This window comes from Manis pentadactyla, chromosome 6, assembly GCF_030020395.1.
Source record: "Manis pentadactyla isolate mManPen7 chromosome 6, mManPen7.hap1, whole genome shotgun sequence".
Taxonomy (NCBI): Eukaryota; Metazoa; Chordata; class Mammalia; order Pholidota; family Manidae; genus Manis; species Manis pentadactyla.
This window is the reverse complement of record NC_080024.1, coordinates 58369457-58390259: the sequence shown is the minus strand read 5'-3', so window position 1 is coordinate 58390259 and position 20803 is coordinate 58369457. Positions and strand designations below refer to the sequence as shown.

The following is a 20803-nucleotide window of genomic DNA, read 5'->3' as shown; positions in this document are numbered from 1 at the left end:
TTTAGTTGGCTAATTTCAATATTTTTGTGTTTCAGGGAACAGGGAGACCCATGGAGGGGGACAGAGGCAGGGAGACAGCCAGTCGGTGGAGCAGTCAGGAAACACACAACGATTTATTGATTAAATTCATCATCTTGCCTAGGCATGGTTCATGGCACCCCAAACCATTACAACAGCAACATCAAAGACGACTGATCACAGATCACTAAAACACATATAGTAATAATGAAAAAGTTTGAAATATTACAAGAACTACCAAAAACAGAGACGCAAAGAGAGGAAATGATGTTAGAAAATGGCACCAATAGACTTGCTCGACACAGGTTGCCACAAACCTTCAATTTGTAAAAAATGTAGTATCTGCAAAGTGTAATAAAACAAGGTATTCCTATAGTTATTTACTGGTACACTGGTTATTTTTGTTCTGTGATAGGAGGAAATAGTCAACAGCAGGAAAATGTAAGGACTGAGAATGAGGACTGAGCATAGTTCTTCACTGATAATCTTCTAGATGACTCCTCAAAAGAAGGGTAAGAATGGAAACCATTAGAAGGGATCAAAGAGTGAATGGGCATTTAAAGCAGGGAGAGGATGAAACCCTTCAACCTCATTTTAGCTACTATCTTCAACCAAATTTAACAAATATTTATAAAGGAAATATGAATATCTGAAACTGTGTTTGTCTTTTCTGAGAGAAAGATTTGGAGAAATTTTCTCACAAATGGATCACTCTATACAATGATTCTCAACTTCCACTGTGCATCAGAACCACCAGGAGAACTTTTTATAGGTATGTATACTCAGTCACTATTTTGAGAGGTTCTGATTCAACTGGTCTAGGAAAGGGCCCAGGAATCACTAATTTTTTAAAAGCTCCCCTATTGATTCTATGCGTGGGCTGTATTAAAACACCCCTCAAACCCAATCAACATGTCAGTGTCAGACCTTTCTTTGGGCATTAAAAAGCAGCAAGTGAAAGGTTGAAGCCCACATTATCTGTTTAGTTGGTTTTACTGTGACATCCAAATAAGTTTTAAAAAGTTGGCATGATTATTCTCTTAGGGCCTTTTAAAAAGCCACAATTGTTTGATCATAATTTATAAGCCAGCTCAATTAGAACATGGAATTCTAACAGAGAACAGCTTGCAAAGTATTGTTTGTTTGTTTATTTTTAAAGTAACTTGAAGTCTAGAAGTGGCTACAATGGGGAGCTAATTATCATACAACAATTTCAAGGAAGTAGTTCATTTGAGTTTCCTTTTCCTCTTTTCTTCAAGAGAAGTGTTTACATAATCAAACATGTTTTCAGTAAAGAATTACAATGGGAACAGTTCCATGCCTGCTGATGTGTCTTGGCTTTACAACTGATAAACTGTATTCATTGTACCTGCAAATAAACATGGATCTTCCAAGGCTAGACATTTATCATTTGGACAACCCTCGGAGTAACTTGGTCTGGAAAAAAAACATTTTGATAGATAACAGCATGTTTAAATGGGACTCTTTCTGTCTGAGTTTATAGTTGAGAAAACAGATACTACATTGTAAAGGGAGGTGTTAGGCCACCTAGGCCACCTGACCAGGACTTGGAAATATGATGCCCTCAACATGTTCCGCTATTCCGGCCTGTCTCTGCATTGTGTGACATGAGGGTAACAGTTCATGGGCAGCCTAAAAAGAAAGATTTTTAGTTTGGGTTTTTGAGGGTTCCTTCCAGAGAACCACTTGTAGAACCTAATAACGTCCCTTGAGTGTGGTGTAGGAACAGAGATTGGTACCTGATTCATGCCTAATAATTCTAAAGGTTTGGTAGGCAGGAGCAGAGCGCTTCTTTAAGGAGGACCTGCATTTGTGCAATCTAATGATCAGACATTTGATTAAAGATAACCAGGCTTAAAAGGACTCTGCCCATGGAAGAAACCCAAGTGTCCATCAGTGGATGAATTGATAAACAAAATATGGTATATATTTACAACAGAATATTGTTCAGCCTTTAAAAAGGAAATTCTGACACAAGCTACAACATGGATGAAACTTGAAGACATTAAGCTAAGTGAAATAACTTGGACACAAAGGACAGAAACACAGAAGTGATTCTACTTACACGAGGCATGCAGAGCAGCCAAAGTCACAGACATGGAGCAGAGCAGTGGTTGCCCAGGCAGAATGGGGAGCTGGTGCTTAATGGGCACAGAGTTTGAGCTGGGGACAATGAAAACGTTGGGGAGCTGGCTGGCAGAGATGGGTGCACAACAATGCAAATATATTTAATGTTACAAAACTCCAAGCTAAAAAACGATAAATTTTATGTTCTGTTTATTTTGCCACAATACAAAAGAGAAAAAGAAAAACAGGCTCTGACAAAGAGAACTTCCTGGAGGACTGAGGGACCCACAGACAAGGTCTGGATGGGCCACTGGAAACCAGGGACCAAGAGGGAATTGTAACCTGTCAGCCAGGAGAGGCCACAAGAGAATCCCAGGTGTGGGAGTTCCCTGAAGAATGAAAGCAATTCACAACACAGAGAGAATGTTGGTGTCTGACCCAGGGAACCTTGAAACCAGGCTGGGACAGCACCAGTCATGTGAGGCTTCGCCTGTTATCCTATCTCCCTCTTGCTCCCTGCGCTTGTCTTGGGGGAGGAGGTGAAGTGAGGAAGACTAAAGCAGCAAACTATGACCCTCTGCTGACTTCCAGTCCCAGAGAAGGAGAAGAGCTCAGGGACTACTTCACATCTGAGTGTGTCAGAAGAGCCGTGGAATCCACCAGGGTTCACTCAGGAGGGGGGAAGATGGATTCAACAGGGTAGGTTTAGAGGAAGAGGGGTGAGAAAGATGCAGCAGCATACTGTTGGCATCCTATCCCCTTCCGTCACCCGTGAGGAAGTCATCTCCTTGGAGCTTAGGAGATTCCTCAGAGGACAATCGTCTGTTTCACTTCTCTCCTTCCCTACTTTCAGGAAAAAGTTGGCCCCTTAATCCATCTAAGATACCAGGGGCCATGGTATCTGGGAAGAGGGCCTCCACAAGTAAGTAAGTAGAAATAATTTTGTATTCACAGCCTGTAGAGGAGGGAGGGGATATAGAGGTGATGCTATGCAGCTCTGTGGCCAGCAAAACTAATCTTTCACCAATCCATCACAGTCTAAGCTTTTCCCTTTCAGAATGTTGACAAGGCAAACCAAAACAATTATTTGTGGCTCTATGCATTCATGTATTCAATACACTTTTATCGAGTACTATTATATATTAAAAAATTTAAAGGAATAATAGGTAAGACATGATCACACACTTTAATGCACATATGTTCTAGCCAAGGAAAACATACAGACTCACAATTAATTATACTATAGGGTAAAAAGGGGGAAATAATCACAGGATTAGAAGCTCTATAGAGAAGACTACATTTAAAAGGAGCTTTGAATAATGGGACAATTTTCAGGGGAGATGGCCTAATTGGAACAGAGAGTAACTAAAGTGGAGAGATGTTAAAGGGCAGAAGGCAGGGAAGCAGGTGGCTGATTTGTAGGCTATGATGCAGCTGAGATTGTAAGTAACATAGAATTCTCTGAGAAGAGAAATGTGAGCCACAGGTAGGAAGACAGCTTGCTATGAGACTTGTAAGGGCCCCAAAGGCCAGAAAGTTTGTACTCTGATAGGTAATGGGGGAGTAATTTAAGGTTTGTGAGTGGATGGTGCTGCAATCTAAAATATGGCTTAGGAAGAACAAAAAAAGGCTATCAAAATCGCTCAGTCCTGAGGTAATGGAGCCCGTAAGTAGGACAACTGCTGTGGCAACTGGAAAAAATGAAACACATGGGAGAAGCTTTTGGGAGGTGGAATAAATGGGGCTTGGCTCCTGACTGCATATGCCCTTCCCACATTCTCTGTTTGACCCTCATGTCTTCCATCTTCTGATCACAGAGGCATGTAAGGTGTCCCTTAATCCTGATATTTTCTGGAAAACTTCTCATCAGTATTAGCTAAGGCTTCATTTGCAACCTCTATGAAAGATACTCCGAAGACAATTCTTGATATTCAAAAAGAAGAAGTAATATTTTATGTCTACATTCATATTGAATTTTCTCTGTATTCCATACTTTCTGGTAAAGTTTTCCCCTTTTATCTTAGGACCCTTACTCTCAGAAAAATGTCAGCATACATTAGTATATATATCTCATGAAGCTCTTGGCTGTTCAGGTAGAATAGAAATTAGGCTCATAAAATTAAAGTTATTAAAACTGATAGTAAATTCCTCTCTGTTCCATTACTCAACTTTGAGAGTATCTCTATTCTCTAAGGGCATTAGAGTATTAATTTTATATATTGAGGAAAAAAGACTTAAACAGTAGAATTGCATAACTAAATTATGAGAAATTAAGAAAAGCAATCATCAAAATAACTGTTTATAATTCAACTGTCAAACAAAATTCAGATAATGTATTAGTCACCTCAATTTTTAAAGGCCAGAAAGATAGAAGATATTTTGTATGTCTATATTTCTAATTTTCCCTATTTGTGGACTAGGCTAAAATTAGCTAAGTTGCCAGTACGTGGCATTAGGGAAGGGGTTCCTTAGCATGGCAAGTCTATTTTGGAAGGCTTTGCCCTTGGAGATGGGTAACTTTTGAAGACTTGCATGGCTGTTTTTGTCATGTGAAATTGCGTATCTCCATGCCCTGGGCTTTTTGCCAGAAATATATAGGGTAACACAGGTCACAGACAACTGGCACGTGTCAAGCCATCATGTGCTGGCGTATAGCAGTTATGATTGCAAGGGTGTGTCAAGGAACTAGGAAACAGGTCATCAGTTTTCAGCTCAAACTTCAAGCAGGAAATTATCTTCCTGATAAAAGAGCAAAAAATTACACCTCCTCCCCAGCACCTCAGCCAGCACATTTTATAGCAAATCTTGGGCTGAGCAGACAGAACTCAGGACAGATTAGTGAAGGCATGTGCTCTGGTTCACAGAACAGCTGATTTTTGTTACATGCTAACTATAACTAAACACTCTGTAAGCACTTTTCCCTGCATTATTTTATTTAACTGTTAAAACACCTTCTTATCATACCCATATGGAAAAACAGATTGAGACCTTAAATAGGCTGCCCAAGATCAATAGCTACCTAACTGGAATTCAAGCCTCACTAGACTGATCAGACTAAATACCAAAGACAAGGTTTTATATTGTCTCCCTACACTGCCTTTTGCTTAGATAAAGCCAGCAGCCTCCTTCTGCCGTGGGTATTGATGTGAAGAAAGTCTGCATTAAAAGTGTACTTCTTGGGAGCTCTAAGCATTTCAGCAAGCATTTGTAAAGATCAGCCTTCCCAGAGAATTTATCTGGAGAATACTTACTGCCAGAGGATGCACCAGTGGAGTATTTTTATTTAAAATGCCTGAGGGACAGCATTTTTAAAAGCCAGTAGAGTATGCTGCGCTGTCTCTCAAGAGTCTCATGAACATACTGGAAGAAATGTATTCACATTACCTCTCCGGGCCATGAAATAACTTTCTGGGGAGGCAAAGGCTCAGAGTGTTATTGTCACTGGGGGCTGCTGGGTGGATTATTTCCCTCAGCTCTTGCTGTCAACTGAAAAACAGACAGTGCAGTACGATTATGGGAATGAGAAGGCTGCACCTAGATATAGATCTTCTTGAACAAGTTCAAGCAGTATAAAAGTGGAAGAGAATAAGCAAAACTGAGACAAGACAAGAAGAGGAACCTGGCTAGATGCGAGTGGGAGTCTTCCCCTAACCACAGTGGAAAAAGGGGAGATGGTTATCCCAGGGCCGTGGGGAGGCGGGATGGAGATGACCTCGGAATAGCAGAGGTTCCGCCCTCTCTGGCACACTCAGGCTCTCAGCTCTCTCATTATCATTATTATTCTACCTTTTGAAAAATTTGCTGGATCATTTATATTTGAGCTATAAATCCTTTACTGGACTAGGCTGCTTATAAATATATAAATGCATTAATATTAATGTTTACATAGATATTACATTATTCATGTTTGTGTATAATATTTATAAATATACAAATTTAAACAATATATACTCATTCAGAATTAATGCATACTATAGTATATGTAGATCTCATTCCAGAGTTTGGGTTTAGTAGCTCTTAATAAATTGTGTTTTGTCCTCATAAAGTCTTGAGATAAAAAAATGTTTCCAGATGTTCTTCCATGTAGATTCCTGAGCTGGGGAGTGAGTGGGTTGGGTGGGTTTATAGTGAGGTTTTCCCCCTATCTTTATAGTGAGGTTTCCCCTGATTGGATCAGAACAATCAAGAATTTGCTATCTAGAGGGTGGGAGTTGGGCTAGTGGGAACACCAGACCAAGACCACAACACCAGAACTCTGACAGGGAATGCCACTTTTGACACTGGCACAAAATTAAGGTACACAGAACATACAGGTCTACACGTACAAATCAACTTCCAAAAGGATGAGATTGTCACAAGTCTCAGAACTGGGCTGGAAATTTTGGAGTGTCTAATATTTTCATATATATGGAGAGAAGATTTCTGAGTTACACAAACAAGAAGGCATTCATTATGGCGCCAAGTGAGTGATTCATGTGTGAGGAGACTGACTGTAGCACTTACAGGTAATGGGGACTGTGCCCCTTGGGCAGCACGCAGGGATCAGGAAGTGGTGGCAGTGAAAGTGCTGTCTGTCTCTGGCACATGGCCATTCATGCTTGAACCCAGTTATTCTAGCCCTTTCTCAACAGGATGGAGCTCCACTAGGATGTAGGTAAGAAGTGAGAATGTGGGTAGATATGAGATGCTGTGTGTGTGTGTGTGTGTGTGTGTGTGTATTATAACACGACAATATGAAGTAGGGTTTATGTGGGACAACTGTATAGTGTTCCTTTTTTATAGTTACAGAAACTAAAAAACAATTGGTGAGGCAACTCTGTGGAGATAAGAATTTGAAGACAGTAAAGGAGTCATGACATCATTTCCTGTTCCAAATTCCTGTCCTTTGCTCTTTCTCACAATCTCTAGTGATTTCTCAGTAATAATTATATTACTGCAATAATAACATAATGATTATTACTATAATTTTATTGACTATGTATTAAAATCTTCTCATGCATCATCCCATTTAATTTTCACAATTGACAAGAGCCAGGATTTGAAAAAGCAGTTTGGCACATAGACCTTAATGCTCTTTTAGTGATTCTTAGTGGTTGTTTGCATGTTTGCAGTTCACTTACAAATTAATTCATCTGGTAGATACTGTTTTTATTCTTTACTGTAAAGATGTTACAAAGCAGGATCATCTCAAAGGAAAAGGAAAAAAATCCCCTGCTTCCACTTCTCTCCTTCCTCCTTCCTCCCCCTCCCCAACCTCCATCCACCCAAACACCATCTAATGAACACCTTCTCTGTGGTAGGTTCCCTGCTAGGCACTGGGGATAAGATTATATAAAAAAGACAAAAATCTCCACACTTCCAGAGTTCATGGTCTAGTGAAGAGAAAAGACGTATACACATAAGTAACAATAATTGTATATCTTTTAAACCTCAAATCAAGTTCTGCAGGCACCCTTGACTTGCCTACCTGTCCTCTCCCTTGGTTTTTTTTTTCTATGAATATCTTTCTTGATACATGGAATATTTTGAAGATAGCACATGTATTACATCATATTAGTCTACATAATGTCATATATTGTGTGATCTTTTTTCCACTCTACTTACTATTTCATAGATATAAACAAAATCTTTGATAATAGATACTACCAGAAGCTGGAAGAGAAAATAGGTCTTGGGTTAAAACAAGGTGGGATTCAGGGAGATAAGAACTGTTATTTTAGGACTTAGTAAGTCTGAGAGGAGATACAGTTCAGGCAGGGAAAACAGGTTGGAGCTCTCGGTGGGATGTGTGTGTGTGTGTGTGTGTGTGTGTGAGGCGGGTGGGGGTAGCTGGATAATGACAGGAGCAACTACCCCCATCTGGGTCACATTATCTTTATAGTGAGGTTTTTCCCCTAATGTAAGAGAAGTTGTGAATTTCCAGAAAATCTGTACATATTCAAAATAAATCGATAATACATTTAAAATCCTGACAAATTACTTTTGCATCATTACATTTAATAAACTAATATTTAAAATCTATATCTAACTGTGAAACATTTATGGATGGGCTTCAAGGAATCCATGAACTCCCTAAAAGTATATGCAAAATTATGTGCATATGTGCATTTTTTCCAGAGAGGGTCTCTAGCTTTCATCAAATTCAAACTCATGACTCTAACCCAATAAGCAGATTATTAAAAATTGAGAAATTAAGCCCCATACCAAGGATTTCTTTTCCTAATAAAATCAGAGCTTTTTAGCATATGATTCTGATATAAAGAACTGACTTACATCAAGAGCCACAGACTGCTTGGCCCAGGACTTCTTCACTTGATTGTACATAATTGTGTTGTTGATGCCAAGGCCACAAAAGATGACAAATGCCTAGGAAAGAGAAAGTCCACCAATTAAAACTTGCAATAACTCAGTGGCATAATCTTATATGAAAGCAGGCAATCATCAGGGATGGCTCTGAAAATATAATTTTATTGTACACAGAGATAGGCCTTGGGGAAATATGCACATTAAAATTCTTAATTACTATTGTCATGTAACAGCTTTATAGCTCACAGTGCATAGGAGAAAAATTATTAATTTAATGTCATTATGAAGAAATGACTTTATATATTTAAAGCCATACTTAGAGTCTTAAATGTGTTCTTAATTTATTTAGGTTGTGGACTGATTTTTAGTAATTCCATTCCATTTAAGCAAAAGCAACTTCTTTTATTAGCTAAGCTATAAAATATTGGTGAAGAAACCAAGTGAGTGTACTCATAAGGTAAATGATAAGGGAAAGGAAGATAATTCAGAACCATTTTGTAAAAAGCTAGGAGGTATTCTAGCCTAGCAGAAAATAATCTTGGGGTTTTCAGGGTGGCCACTGGTACAAAGTCTATGAGGAAGCCTGTTCAAAGATAATCTCTCCAGCTAGAGGGCAGACTGGACTACACAGAAGCTTGTAAACAGGAAAGGTGACGGCCAGACGTCTGGCAGAGGTTTCAAGATTGATCACAAAGCAAGCAGGACAAGGTTAAGACCACCAACACTTTGCAGGGATGGGAAGGAGATTCAATTCCATAATAAAATTAGGATTAAATAATCAATGGTTAAAAATAATCTAATTAGTGAAAAATAGACTCACATTAACCTAAGCATTGATATATTCTTTAAATCTTCCTTTTAATTCTGTCACATCAGTTCAGTATAATGACAGCTGATTAGCAATGATTTATCTTTACAAATGGGCAAGCTGCAACCAGCAGCCACAACCCTTGGTTCACAAATTTATTTTCTTACCTCAAACAGTCGTTGATCTGCATCATCAAAAGGTTTCCCATCAAGTCTATTTAACACTTGAGCCACTCCTATGGGAAGAGTTTGGGACGTGGTCATTTTCAACACTGGCAGTGTTACTACAATACAGTAAACCCCAGCTGACTTATGCCCCCTCTAAGTGAACTGCACTCAGTTTAATGTCTGGGCTCTCTAATGCCTACTGTCTCCATGAAAGCAGATCTGAGATGTACAGTGAACAGTCTGTTGCCAAGGCGGTGATATCCAGGCTAGGCCACAGTGAAGCCTGGAGTCTGCCAAGCATCAGTTTGATATCCTGAAAATGGTTTTCAAGATGATTGCTTATAATGACTCTGATATATCTGGCATATATACACAGAAACGTAAATGTAAGTGCAATTATATACATAACAGTGTCTATGTGTGGGCGTGTGTGCTTGTGTGTGTTTATTCTTTTTTCAATTTCCTGAACCACAATACCTAAGTGAGGCATTATGATATAGTGACTAAGATCATAGGCTCTGGATTCAGACTGTCTTGGTTCAAATTTCAACTCCACCATCAGTTATTGCCTTGACTAAGTTACTCAACATTTTTAGCACTGAAATTCCTCATCTGAAAAATGGGGATTGAAATGTTAACTATCTTAGAGTTATGAAGAATTAAATGAGATGATACTTGGATATCTTAAAGCATATGGCTACACACAGAGTGAACATTCAAGAAATGTTAGGAATTATGGTATAGTTAACCTTCAAAGCAAGGTTAGTTTTGCTGCTTGTTAAACAAACTTAATTTATGTGTGTTTCCTCCTTCCAAAGTTCATTTCCAGCATTATACCAGACGGTTTAGGGCATGACTATGAAAACATACAATTCTAACTAGAAAAAAGAACAATCTTGAAAACCATTCCCCTGTGTTCCAATTTAGTACAAACAAAATTTTCTATAATTCTAAAGCATCCTTGTATTTTTTAAAACATCTAACTTCCTAACAGGGAGGTAACTCATACACATATATAATGAAATGCAGATCTTTTAGCATGTAACAGGCAAACTACAGTCTAATTTTGAAAGAATTAAAGATGTTTACTGTTAGGAATAAAATGTTGAACTGTGAGATTGCCATTGGACATCAACAGATAACATGTAGTGTTTCTTATGGACTTTCTCTTCGCTTTGACTTTAAATATATTTAAAACTCTATAAATCATGTAATCCAATGCTTTACTAGAGGCTCAAGTTCCCAAATCTTAGGATATTCTTTATGTTTAATAATGTGCCAATATTTCCCTGCATTTTAAGCAAATTGATGAAAAAAATTGTTAGAATTCAAATCTTAACAACATTCAAGAATACTAAATCCTTGGGTAAGTAGCACTGTCCTAGAGTTTAACAGGCAATCCTTGGGAGAATGAAAGGGAAGCAAGTAGATGCTTTAGTTACCTTACATCTCTTAGGGAAAAAGTTACATTTTAATCATGTTTCCATAATTTTAATTAATGCCTCTATCTTTCTTGACTCTCTACTTCAGCTATTGACTTCTTGCCTAGATTTATTTCTTAGGTTTGATGTTTTCTTGATTGAATTTTTGAGGGGAGGGAAAGGAGCAGAGGAGAGAAAAGCTGGAAGCTGTTTTGGCCCATGATTCCCTTTATTCTGAACCTATTTCAGAACCATCCAGGCTGAAAGATGTGTGCTCAGTATATGTCTAAAAATGCACGTTCTTTCTTCCTTTGCATTTACTCCATGTGCAAAAGCATAAATGCAAACATATTGAAAGTTTGTACTAGGAGTTGGAGGCCTGGATGTTAATCCTGCTCAGCTGCTAATGCATTTTGTGACCCCATTCAAGTCCCTGCGCCTGCCCCCCCATCCTGCCTTTCCCCCTTCCTCCCTCTCTCTGCTTCAGTTTCCACAAGGTAATATAAGAGAGTTCTACTAGTTGATTTCTGAGATACCTTCCACCCTCAAAATTATTGGTTCTTATTTAAAAGAGTAAGTATTTGTTCATTATTCCGGTTAATGCCGATTAATCAGGAATCTGCACTAAGGAGATTATACAAGAGCATGAAACATAGGTTGATGAGTCCTGGGCATAAGAAAGGGAATGAAAAAGATATGAGTGTATTTTTAAGTATATTTGTCTTCCATTACAAAAGAAGTTTGAACTCTTTAGGTTTTGTCTTACCAATTATTTGGTGGTTGCTATTCCAAATAGGGACACAGAGAACAGATCTTATGTGAAAACCAGATATCTGGTCAGCCTAGGATAGAAGAAAGCAGTTAATTAAAATTAAATATTAGATATCCATTTCTGATAGCTTACCACTCTTTATAACCAACATTGTAAAATAACTTTTAAAAAAGACACATTATCATCTAATTTTTAATGCATACACTCATCTGTCTCTTTTAATTTAAAATGTCACAATGAACATCTTTAGGAAATCAGGCCCTAATCAAAACACCCACAACAGTACTACCTCCCCCAATTCCTGCAGCCACAGAGAGCTGGATGTAAAACTATCTTGGTCAGAATCACACCACCAGACAAGAAGTCTGGCAACTATTTCTGCTCCAAGTATTTTAAACATTTTAGTTAAATTAGTGGTCAATATTTCCCTTTGGTTGGGCACATCTGTTAGTAAAAATATTTGAGCCTATAATGCTGCTACATGTGTATTACTTTTAATACTCTATATTTTTAACATTGCTAATTTATTATGTACATTGTAAAATCATATAAGAAAAACTGAAGTTGCAAAAGATAAGATAAATCTACAGGTTTGAAGATCTACTTCCTGTACTCTAACAGACTGTCAGAAGAGGACATATTTAAAAGATGAAGATATAATTATCAGCATCAAACAGACATCAGTCATTAAAAAGCTCCACTTAATATTAAAATCAGTCGTCCATATTCAAACAGTTAGATAAAAACTACTAAAGACTAATAGGGTGTCAGTGAGATAACATGACCTTAATGTCCAGAGAGAAAAGTCAACTTGTCATCTCAATACCACAGGAGGAAAAATAAGATATCAAGGTCTGGGACCATGATTATTGGGATAAAAAGATATTTGTATATTTTTAAATATTCATTATAGAATATAAAAGCTACATATTTTTAAAATTTGAAATTAGAATTTAATTTACAGACCTAATTTTTTATTTTGATTTTTTTACTTAGATTTTCCTCTGAGAAATTAATTTTCTGATGTTTTCTAGTCTTAATACCAATAGGTAGTTTCTTTTTCATCATTAGTACATTTTTGGTCTTGTTCAAGAAATCTTTCCCAGTTCCTAGCTCATGAAGATATTCTCCTATTCTTTCCCTAGAATCTTTATTGTTTTAACTTTTACATTTAACTTTACAATTCAACTAAAAATAATTTTCAAATATAGTGTGAGTGAAGTGTCAAGATTCTTGCAACATATATTTATTTACTACTTCATATGTGCCAGACACATTGCTGGATTTAGAGGATATAAAAATTTATTCAAACGGTTATTATCCTTGAGGAGCTCACAGTCTAGTGAAGATAGAAATAGTTAAGAAAAAATAAACGTCCAAGTAAAGAAGGTTCAAGATACTATAGAAAAGCCAGCAACTGACTGTGTTTAGAGAAATCAGAAGCAGCTTTAGATCCTTAGAAGTGGGTCTTCGAAGAACATAGTGATAAGTCAACATTTACTGCATATTCCCTCCACATCCCTGTTTAGCAGTTTCACATGCATTATTCTCATATACTTATTAAAACAACCCTCTGGGGTAGGTATTATTAACGTCCTCCCTTATCAGACAAGACTCAGAGAGATTAACTACTCTGAAAGCGGAGAGATTGGTTCAAATGAAACCAGACAATTACAGACACATCCATCAAATTATCCTCCAAAAGAGCAAAGTGGTTTTCTTCCTCTCCCTAAGGATAAAGTCTGGATTACAGCAATGCTAGTGAGCATGAAAAGAAGTCAGTTTAGAGATGTCTGCAAGGTATCATCTACAGACTTGGGCTAGCCAGAGCAGCACTAGAATGGCTGGGCCTGCTTTGGGTTGCTGAGAGTCATCCATAGCTGTTGGTGGTCTCGAACCAGCACTGAGTAGTCATGTGGGACCACCATAACCATAGCCCCATCTAATCTCTCCTAGTAAATCCAAAGCAGCTGAGGGAAGAAGTCACAGTGCCAGAAGAAAGGGAACATGCAGTGAATGAGAGAAACAAGGACAGCTTGAAAGGTGAGAAAAACAAACCTTTGGCTGTTTGCCCAGTGAAATAAAAGAATTCTGTATACCAAAAGTTATTGTAGTTCCCCCAAAGAATTTTTTATCCTGGGGATGACAGTCTGTTCTGCCATCCATGCAAAGGATAAGATTGAGGCTTCTGGTTTGAGGAAGGGTGTTGGAGTTCCTTGAAGCAAGGAACACAGGAAGTTTGAAGGAAATAATACCAAGTTCAGGTTGACACACATTACATCTGAGATGGCAAGGGGAGAAGAGGAGGAGCTGGAGATACTAATCTTGGTGTCATCGGCCTCTGATGTTAAGTGGTGGGTAAAATCACCAAGGGAGACATTGTCCAAGGAAAAGACAAAATGGACAAAAAATAGAACCTGAGTAGACACAATATTTACGGCAGGAAGAAGAAAGGGGGCCAGTGACAAGAAAGGAAAAGAGCTCCGAAACTCACACACTTAACCTCAAGGCTTTATAGCATATTTAATGTGTAAACACATTATTACAACGTTTCTGGAAAAAATTTACTGACATGTATCTAGAGTGTTAAAAGTATAAATGGGGGGGGTGGAGCCAAGATGGCGGCATGCGTAGAGCAGCGGAAATCTCCCAAAACCACATATATCTATGAAAATATAACAAAGACAACTCTTCCTAGAATAAAGACCAGAGGACACAGGACAACATCCAGACCACATCCGCACCTGAGAGAACCCAGTGCCTCGCAAAGGGGGTAAGATACAAGCCCCGGCCCCGCGGGAGCCGAGCGCCCCTCCCCCCAGCTCCCGGCAGGAGAAGAATAGGCAGAGCGGGAGGGAGACGGAGCCCAGGACTGTTGAACACCAGCCCCAGCCATCCGGGACAGAGCATAGACACAGTGCATGCGCGGGGCCCTGGATACTAGGGAAATACGGCAGCAAGAATGGTGAGAGGGTACTGGAGGCCTGGCGCCGGAGGACATAAGAAAAGCGAGTGGCCATTTTTTTTTTTTCTCTTTTGATTTCGCAAGCGTGTTTTGGAAGTCTTAACGGGATAGGGACCCCAATACTAGGGAAACAGGGCAGCAAGACCAGTGAGCAGATGCCTGAGGCTGGTGCCGGAGAATAAAGAAAAACGAGCGGCCATTTTTAATTTATTTTTTAATTTTTTTAATTTTTAAATTTTTTTTGTGTGTGTGGTCATCGTTTTGTTTTGGCAGGTGCTTTTTGGAAGTCTTAAACGGGCAGGGCAGGACACTTAATTCAGAGGTAGGGAATCCGGGGATCTCTGGGCACCCTAATCCCCTGGGTGTAGGGAGAAGGGAGGCCCCTTACAGAGATAAATAGCCTCCCGGCCGCTCCCTCTCCAACACGACTCCACTGCTTTGGAGGAGCAGCCCAAGCCAGGCCACGCCCACAGCAACAGTGGAGATTAACTCCATAGCAGCCAGGCAGGAAGCAGAAGCCCTTTCTGCGCGCAGCTGCCCAGCACAAGCCACTAGAGGTCGCTGTTCTCCCAGGAGAGGAGGGCCACAAACCAACAAGAAGGGAAGTTCTCCCAGCTATCACTCATCCCAGCTCTGCAAACTATTCCTATCACCATGAAAAGGCCAAGCTACAGGCAGACAAAGATCACAGAGACAACACCAGAGAAGGAGACAGACCTAACCAGTCTTCCTGACAAAGAATTCAAAATAAGAATCATAAACATGCTGACAGAGATGCAGAGAAATACGCAAGAGATATGGGATGAAGTCTGGAGGGAGATCACAGATGCCAGAAAGGAGATTACAGAAATGAAACAAACTCTGGAAGGGTTTATAAGCAGAATGGATAGGATGCAAGAGGCCATTGATGGAATTGAAACCAGAGAACAGGAACGCATAGAAGCTGACAGAGAGAGATACAAAAGGATCTCCAGGAATGAAACAATATTAAGAGAACTGTGTGACCAATCCAAAAGGAACAATATCTGTATTATAGGGATACCAGAAGAAGAAGAGAGAGGAAAAGGGATGGAAAGTATCTTGGAAGAAATAATTGCTGAAAACTTCCCCAAACTGGGGGAGGAAATAATTGAACAGACCACGGAAATACACAGAACCCCCAACAGAAAGGATCCAAGGAGGACAGCACCAAGACACATAATAATTAAAATGGCAAAGACAAGGACAAGGAAAGAGTTTTAAAGGCAGCTAGAGAGAAAAAGTTCACCTATAAAGGAAAACCCATCAGGCTAACATCAGACTTCTCAACAGAAACCCTACAGGCCAGAAGAGAATGGCATGATATATTTAATACAATGAAACAGAAGGGCCTTGAACCAAGGATACTATATCCAGCACGACTATCATTCAAATATGATGGTGGGATTAAACAATTCCCAGACAAACAAAAGCTGAGGGAATTTGCTTCCCACAAACCACCTCTACAGAACATCTTACAGGGACTGCTCTAGATGGGAGCACTCCTAGAAAGAGCACAGAACAAAACACCCAACATATGAAGAAGGGAGGAGGAGGAATAAGAAGGGAGAGAAGAAAAGAATCTCCAGACAGTGTATATAACAGCTCAATAAGAGAGCTAAGTTAGGCAGTAAGATACTAAAGAGGCTAACCTTGAACCTTTGGTAACCACGAATTTAAAGCCTACAGTGGCAATAAGTACCTATCTTTCAATAGTAACCCTTAATGTTAATGGACTGAAGGCACCAATCAAAAGACACAGAGTAATAGAATGGATAAAAAAGCAAGACCCATCTATATGCTGCTTACAAGAAACTCACCTCAAACCCAAAGACATGTACAGACAAAAAGTCATGGGATGGAAAAATATATTTCAGGCAAACAACAGCGAGAAGAAAGCAGGGATTGCAGTACTAATATCAGACAAAATAGACTTCAAAACAAAGAAAGTAACAAGAGATAAAGAAGGACACTACATAATGATAAAGGGCTCAGTCCAACAAGGGGATATAACCATTCTAAATATATATGCACCCAACACAGGAGCCCCAGCATATGTGAAACAAATACTAACAGAACTAAAGGGGGAAATAGACTGCAATGCATTCATTCTAGGAGACTTCAACACACCACTCACCCCAAAGGATAGATCCACTGGACAGAAAATAAGTAAGGACACGGAAGCACTGAACAACACAGTAGAGCAGATGGACCTAATAGACATCTATAGAACTCTACATCCAAAAGCAACAGGATACACATTCTTCTCAAGTGCACATGGAACATTCTCCAGAATAGACCACATACTAGGCCACAAAAAGAGCTCAGTAAATTCCAAAAGATTGAAATCCTACCAACCAACTTTTCAGACCACAAAGGCATAAAACTAGAAATAAACTGTACAAAGAAAGCAAAAGGGCTCACAAACACATGGAGGCTTAACAACACGCTCCTAAATAATCAGTGGATCAATGACCAAATCAAAATGGAGATCCACCAATATATGGAAACAAATGACAACAACAATACTAAGCCCCAACTTCTGTGGGACACAGCAAAAGCAGTCTTAAGAGGAAAGTATATAGCAATCCAAGCACATTTAAAAAAGGAAGAACAATCCCAAATGAATGGTCTAATGTCACAATTATCGAAATTGGAAAAAGAAGAACAAATGAGGCCTAAGGTCAGCAGAAGGAGGGACATAATAAAGATCAGAGAAGAAATAAATAAAATTGAGAAGAATAAAACAATAGCAAAAATCAATGAAACCAAGAGCTGATTCTTTGAGAAAATAAGCAAAATAGATAAGCCTCTAGGCAGACTTATTAAGAGGAAAAGAGAGTGAACACAAATCAACAGTATCAGAAACGAGAAAGGAAAAAATCACAACGGACCCCACAGAAATACAAAGAATTATTAGAGAATACTATGAAAACCTATATGTTAACAAGCTGGGAAACCTAGGAGAAATGGACAACTTCCTAGAAAAATACAACCTTCCAAGACTGACCCAGAAAGAAACAGAAAATTTAAACAGACCAATTACCAGCAATGAAATTGAAGTGGTAATAAAAAACCTACCAAAGAACAAAACCCCAGGGCCAGATGGATTTACCTCAGAATTTTATCAGACATACAGGGAAGACATAATACCCATTCTCCTTAAAGTTCTCCAAAAAATAGAGGACGAGGGGATACTCCCAAACTCATTCTATGAAGCTAACATCACCCTAATACCAAAACCAGGCAAGATTCCACGAAAAAAGAAAACTACAGACCAATATCCCTGATGAATGTAGATGCAAAAATACTCAACAAAATTTTAGCAAACAGAATTCAAAAACACATCAAAAGGATCATACACCATGACCAAGTGGGATTCATCCCAGGGATGCAAGGATGGTACAACATTCGAAAGTCCATCAACATCATCCACCACATCAACAAAAAGAAAGACAAAAACCACATGATCATCTCCATAGATGCTGAAAAAGCATTTGACAAAGTTCAACATCCATTCATGATAAAAACTCTCAGCAAAATGGGAATAGAGGGCAAGTACCTCAATATACTAAAGGCCATCTATGATAAACCCACAGCCAACATTATATTGAACAGCAAGAAGATGAAAGCATTTCCTCTGAGATCGGGAACTAGACAGGGATGCCCACTCTCCCCACTGTTATTTAACATAGTACTGGAGGTCCTAGCCACGGCAATCAGACAAAACAAAAAAATACAAGGAATCCAGATTGGTAAAGAAGAAGTTAAACTGTCACTATTTGCAGATGACATGATACTGTACATAAAAATCCCTAAAGACTCCACCCCAAAACTACTAGAACTGATATCGGAATACAGCAAAGTTGCAGGATACAAAATCAACGCACAGAAATCTGTGGCTTTCCTATACACTAACAATGAACCAACAGAAAGAGAAATCAGGAAAACAACTCCATTCACAATTGCATCAAAAAAAATAAAATACCTAGGAATAAACCTAACCAAAGAAGTGAAAGACTTATACTCTGAAAACTACAAGTCACTCTTAAGAGAAATTAAAGGGGACACTAACAGATGGACACTCATCCCATGCTCGTGGCTAGGAAGAATTAATATCGCCAAAATGGCCATCCTGCCCAAAGCAATATACAGATTTGATGCAATCCCTATGAAACTACCAGCAACATTCTTCAATGAACTGGAACAAATAATTCAAAAATTCATATGGAAACACCAAAGACCCCGAATAGCCAAAGCAATCCTGAGAAAGAAGAATAAAGTAGGGGGGATCTCACTCCCCAACTTCAAGCTCTACTATAAAGCCATAGTAATCAAGACAATTTGGTACTGGCACAAGAGCAGAGCCACAGACCAATGGAACAGACTAGAGAATCCAGACATTAATCCAGACATATATGGTCGATTAATATTTGATAAAGGAGCCATGGACATACAATGGCGCAATGACAGTCTCTTCAACAGTTGGAGCTGGCAAAACTGGACAGCTACATGTAGGAGAATGAAACTGGACCATTGTCTAACCCCATATACAAAAGTAAACTCAAAATAGATCAAAGACCTGAATGTAAGTCATGAAACCATTAAACTCTTGGAAGAAAACATAGGCAAAAACCTCTTAAACATAAACAGGAGGGACCTCTTCTTGAACATATCTCCCTGGGCAAGGAAAACAACAGCAAAAATGAACAAGTGGGACTATATTAAGCTGAAAAGCTTCTGTACAGCAAAAGACACCATCAATAGAACAAAAAGGAACCCTACAGTATGGGAGAATATATTTGGAAATGACACATCTGATACAGGCTTGATGTCCAGAATATATAAAGAGCTCACACGCCTCAACAAACAAAAAACAAATAACCCAATTAAAAAATGGGCAGAGGAACTTAACAGACAGTTCTCCAAAAAAGAAATACAGATGGCCAACAGACACATGAGAAGATGCTCCACATCGCTAATTATCAGAGAAATGCAAATTAAAACTACAATGAGGTATCACCTCACACCAGTAAGGATGGCTGCCATCCAAAAGACAAACAACAACAACAAATGTTGGTGAGGCTGTGGAGAAAGGGGAACCCTCCTACACTGCTGGTGGGAATGTAAATTAGTTCAACCATTGTGGAAAGCAGTATGGAGGTACATCAAAATGCTCAAAACAGACTTACCATTTGACCCAGGAATTGCACTCCTAGGAATTTACCCTAAGAATGCAGCAATCAAGTTTGAGAAAGACCAATGCACCCCTATGTTTATCGCAGCACTATTTACAATAGCCAAGAATTGGAAGCAACCTAAATGTCCATCGATAGATGAATGGATAAAGAAGATGTGGTACATATACACAATGGAATACTACTCAACCATAAGAAAAGGGCAAATCCTACCATTTGCAGCAACATGGATGGAGCTGGAGGGTATTATGCTCAGTGAAACAAACCAAGCGGATAAAGAGAAATACCAAATGATTTCACTCATCTGTGGAATATAAGTACAAAGGAAAAACTGAAGGAACAAAACAGCAGCAGAATCACAGAACTCAAGAATGGACTAACAGGTACCAAAGGGAAAGGGACTGGGGAGGATGGGTGGGTAGGGAGGGATAAGGGGGGGAAGAAGAAGGTGGGTATTAAGATTAGCATACATCGGGGGGGTGGGAGAAAGGGGAGGGCTGTACAACACAGAGAAGGCAAGTAGTGATTCTAGAACATTTTGCTATGCTGATGGACAGTGACTGTAAATGGGTTTATAGGGGGGACCTGGTATAGGGGAGAGCCTAGTAAACATAATATTCATCATGTAAGTGTAGATTACTGATACCAAAAAAAAAAAAGGCAGTTCCTGTGTGGTGACCTTCAATGAGTTCTACACAAGTGTATAAAGGGCATATAAAAGTGTAGGCAAAGGGCCTGTTTGTGTTTATACAGAGGATCAAAGCCTAATTTGGCTACCTCGAAAATGAACTAAGATACGATATGAAAGAGAACTTCCAACACCAGCACTCTCTGGAAGACTCATGCCAGAAGATGATCATCAAAAAACCCAACAAAGATCCACGCACTGCTACAGCTGTAGATGCACTCATCCCACCAGTTCCTGGACTTGCCATGGGAATGAAGAAGGAGATATCTAAGCTGGCCTGTGCATACAGTAAAACAACAAATTTGACTGGATCTATACTGTTGGAACTCAACCAAGAATTAGGAGAAGTGCAAA

At 39.0% G+C, this 20803-nt stretch overlaps 1 protein-coding gene across 1 annotated transcript in view; it reads right to left on the bottom strand.

Moving 5' to 3' along the window:
- The window catches only part of PDE11A (phosphodiesterase 11A), a 395750-nt gene that overhangs the window by 160944 nt on the left and 214003 nt on the right, over window positions 1–20803 (bottom strand). The window contains exons 7-9 of the mRNA XM_036879447.2: window positions 11575–11650; window positions 9388–9455; window positions 8380–8472 (exon numbers count right to left, since the gene is read on the bottom strand). Of these exons, the coding sequence (XP_036735342.2) occupies window positions 8380–8472; window positions 9388–9455; window positions 11575–11650 (237 nt within the window). The remainder of the gene's footprint in view (window positions 1–8379; window positions 8473–9387; window positions 9456–11574; window positions 11651–20803) is intronic.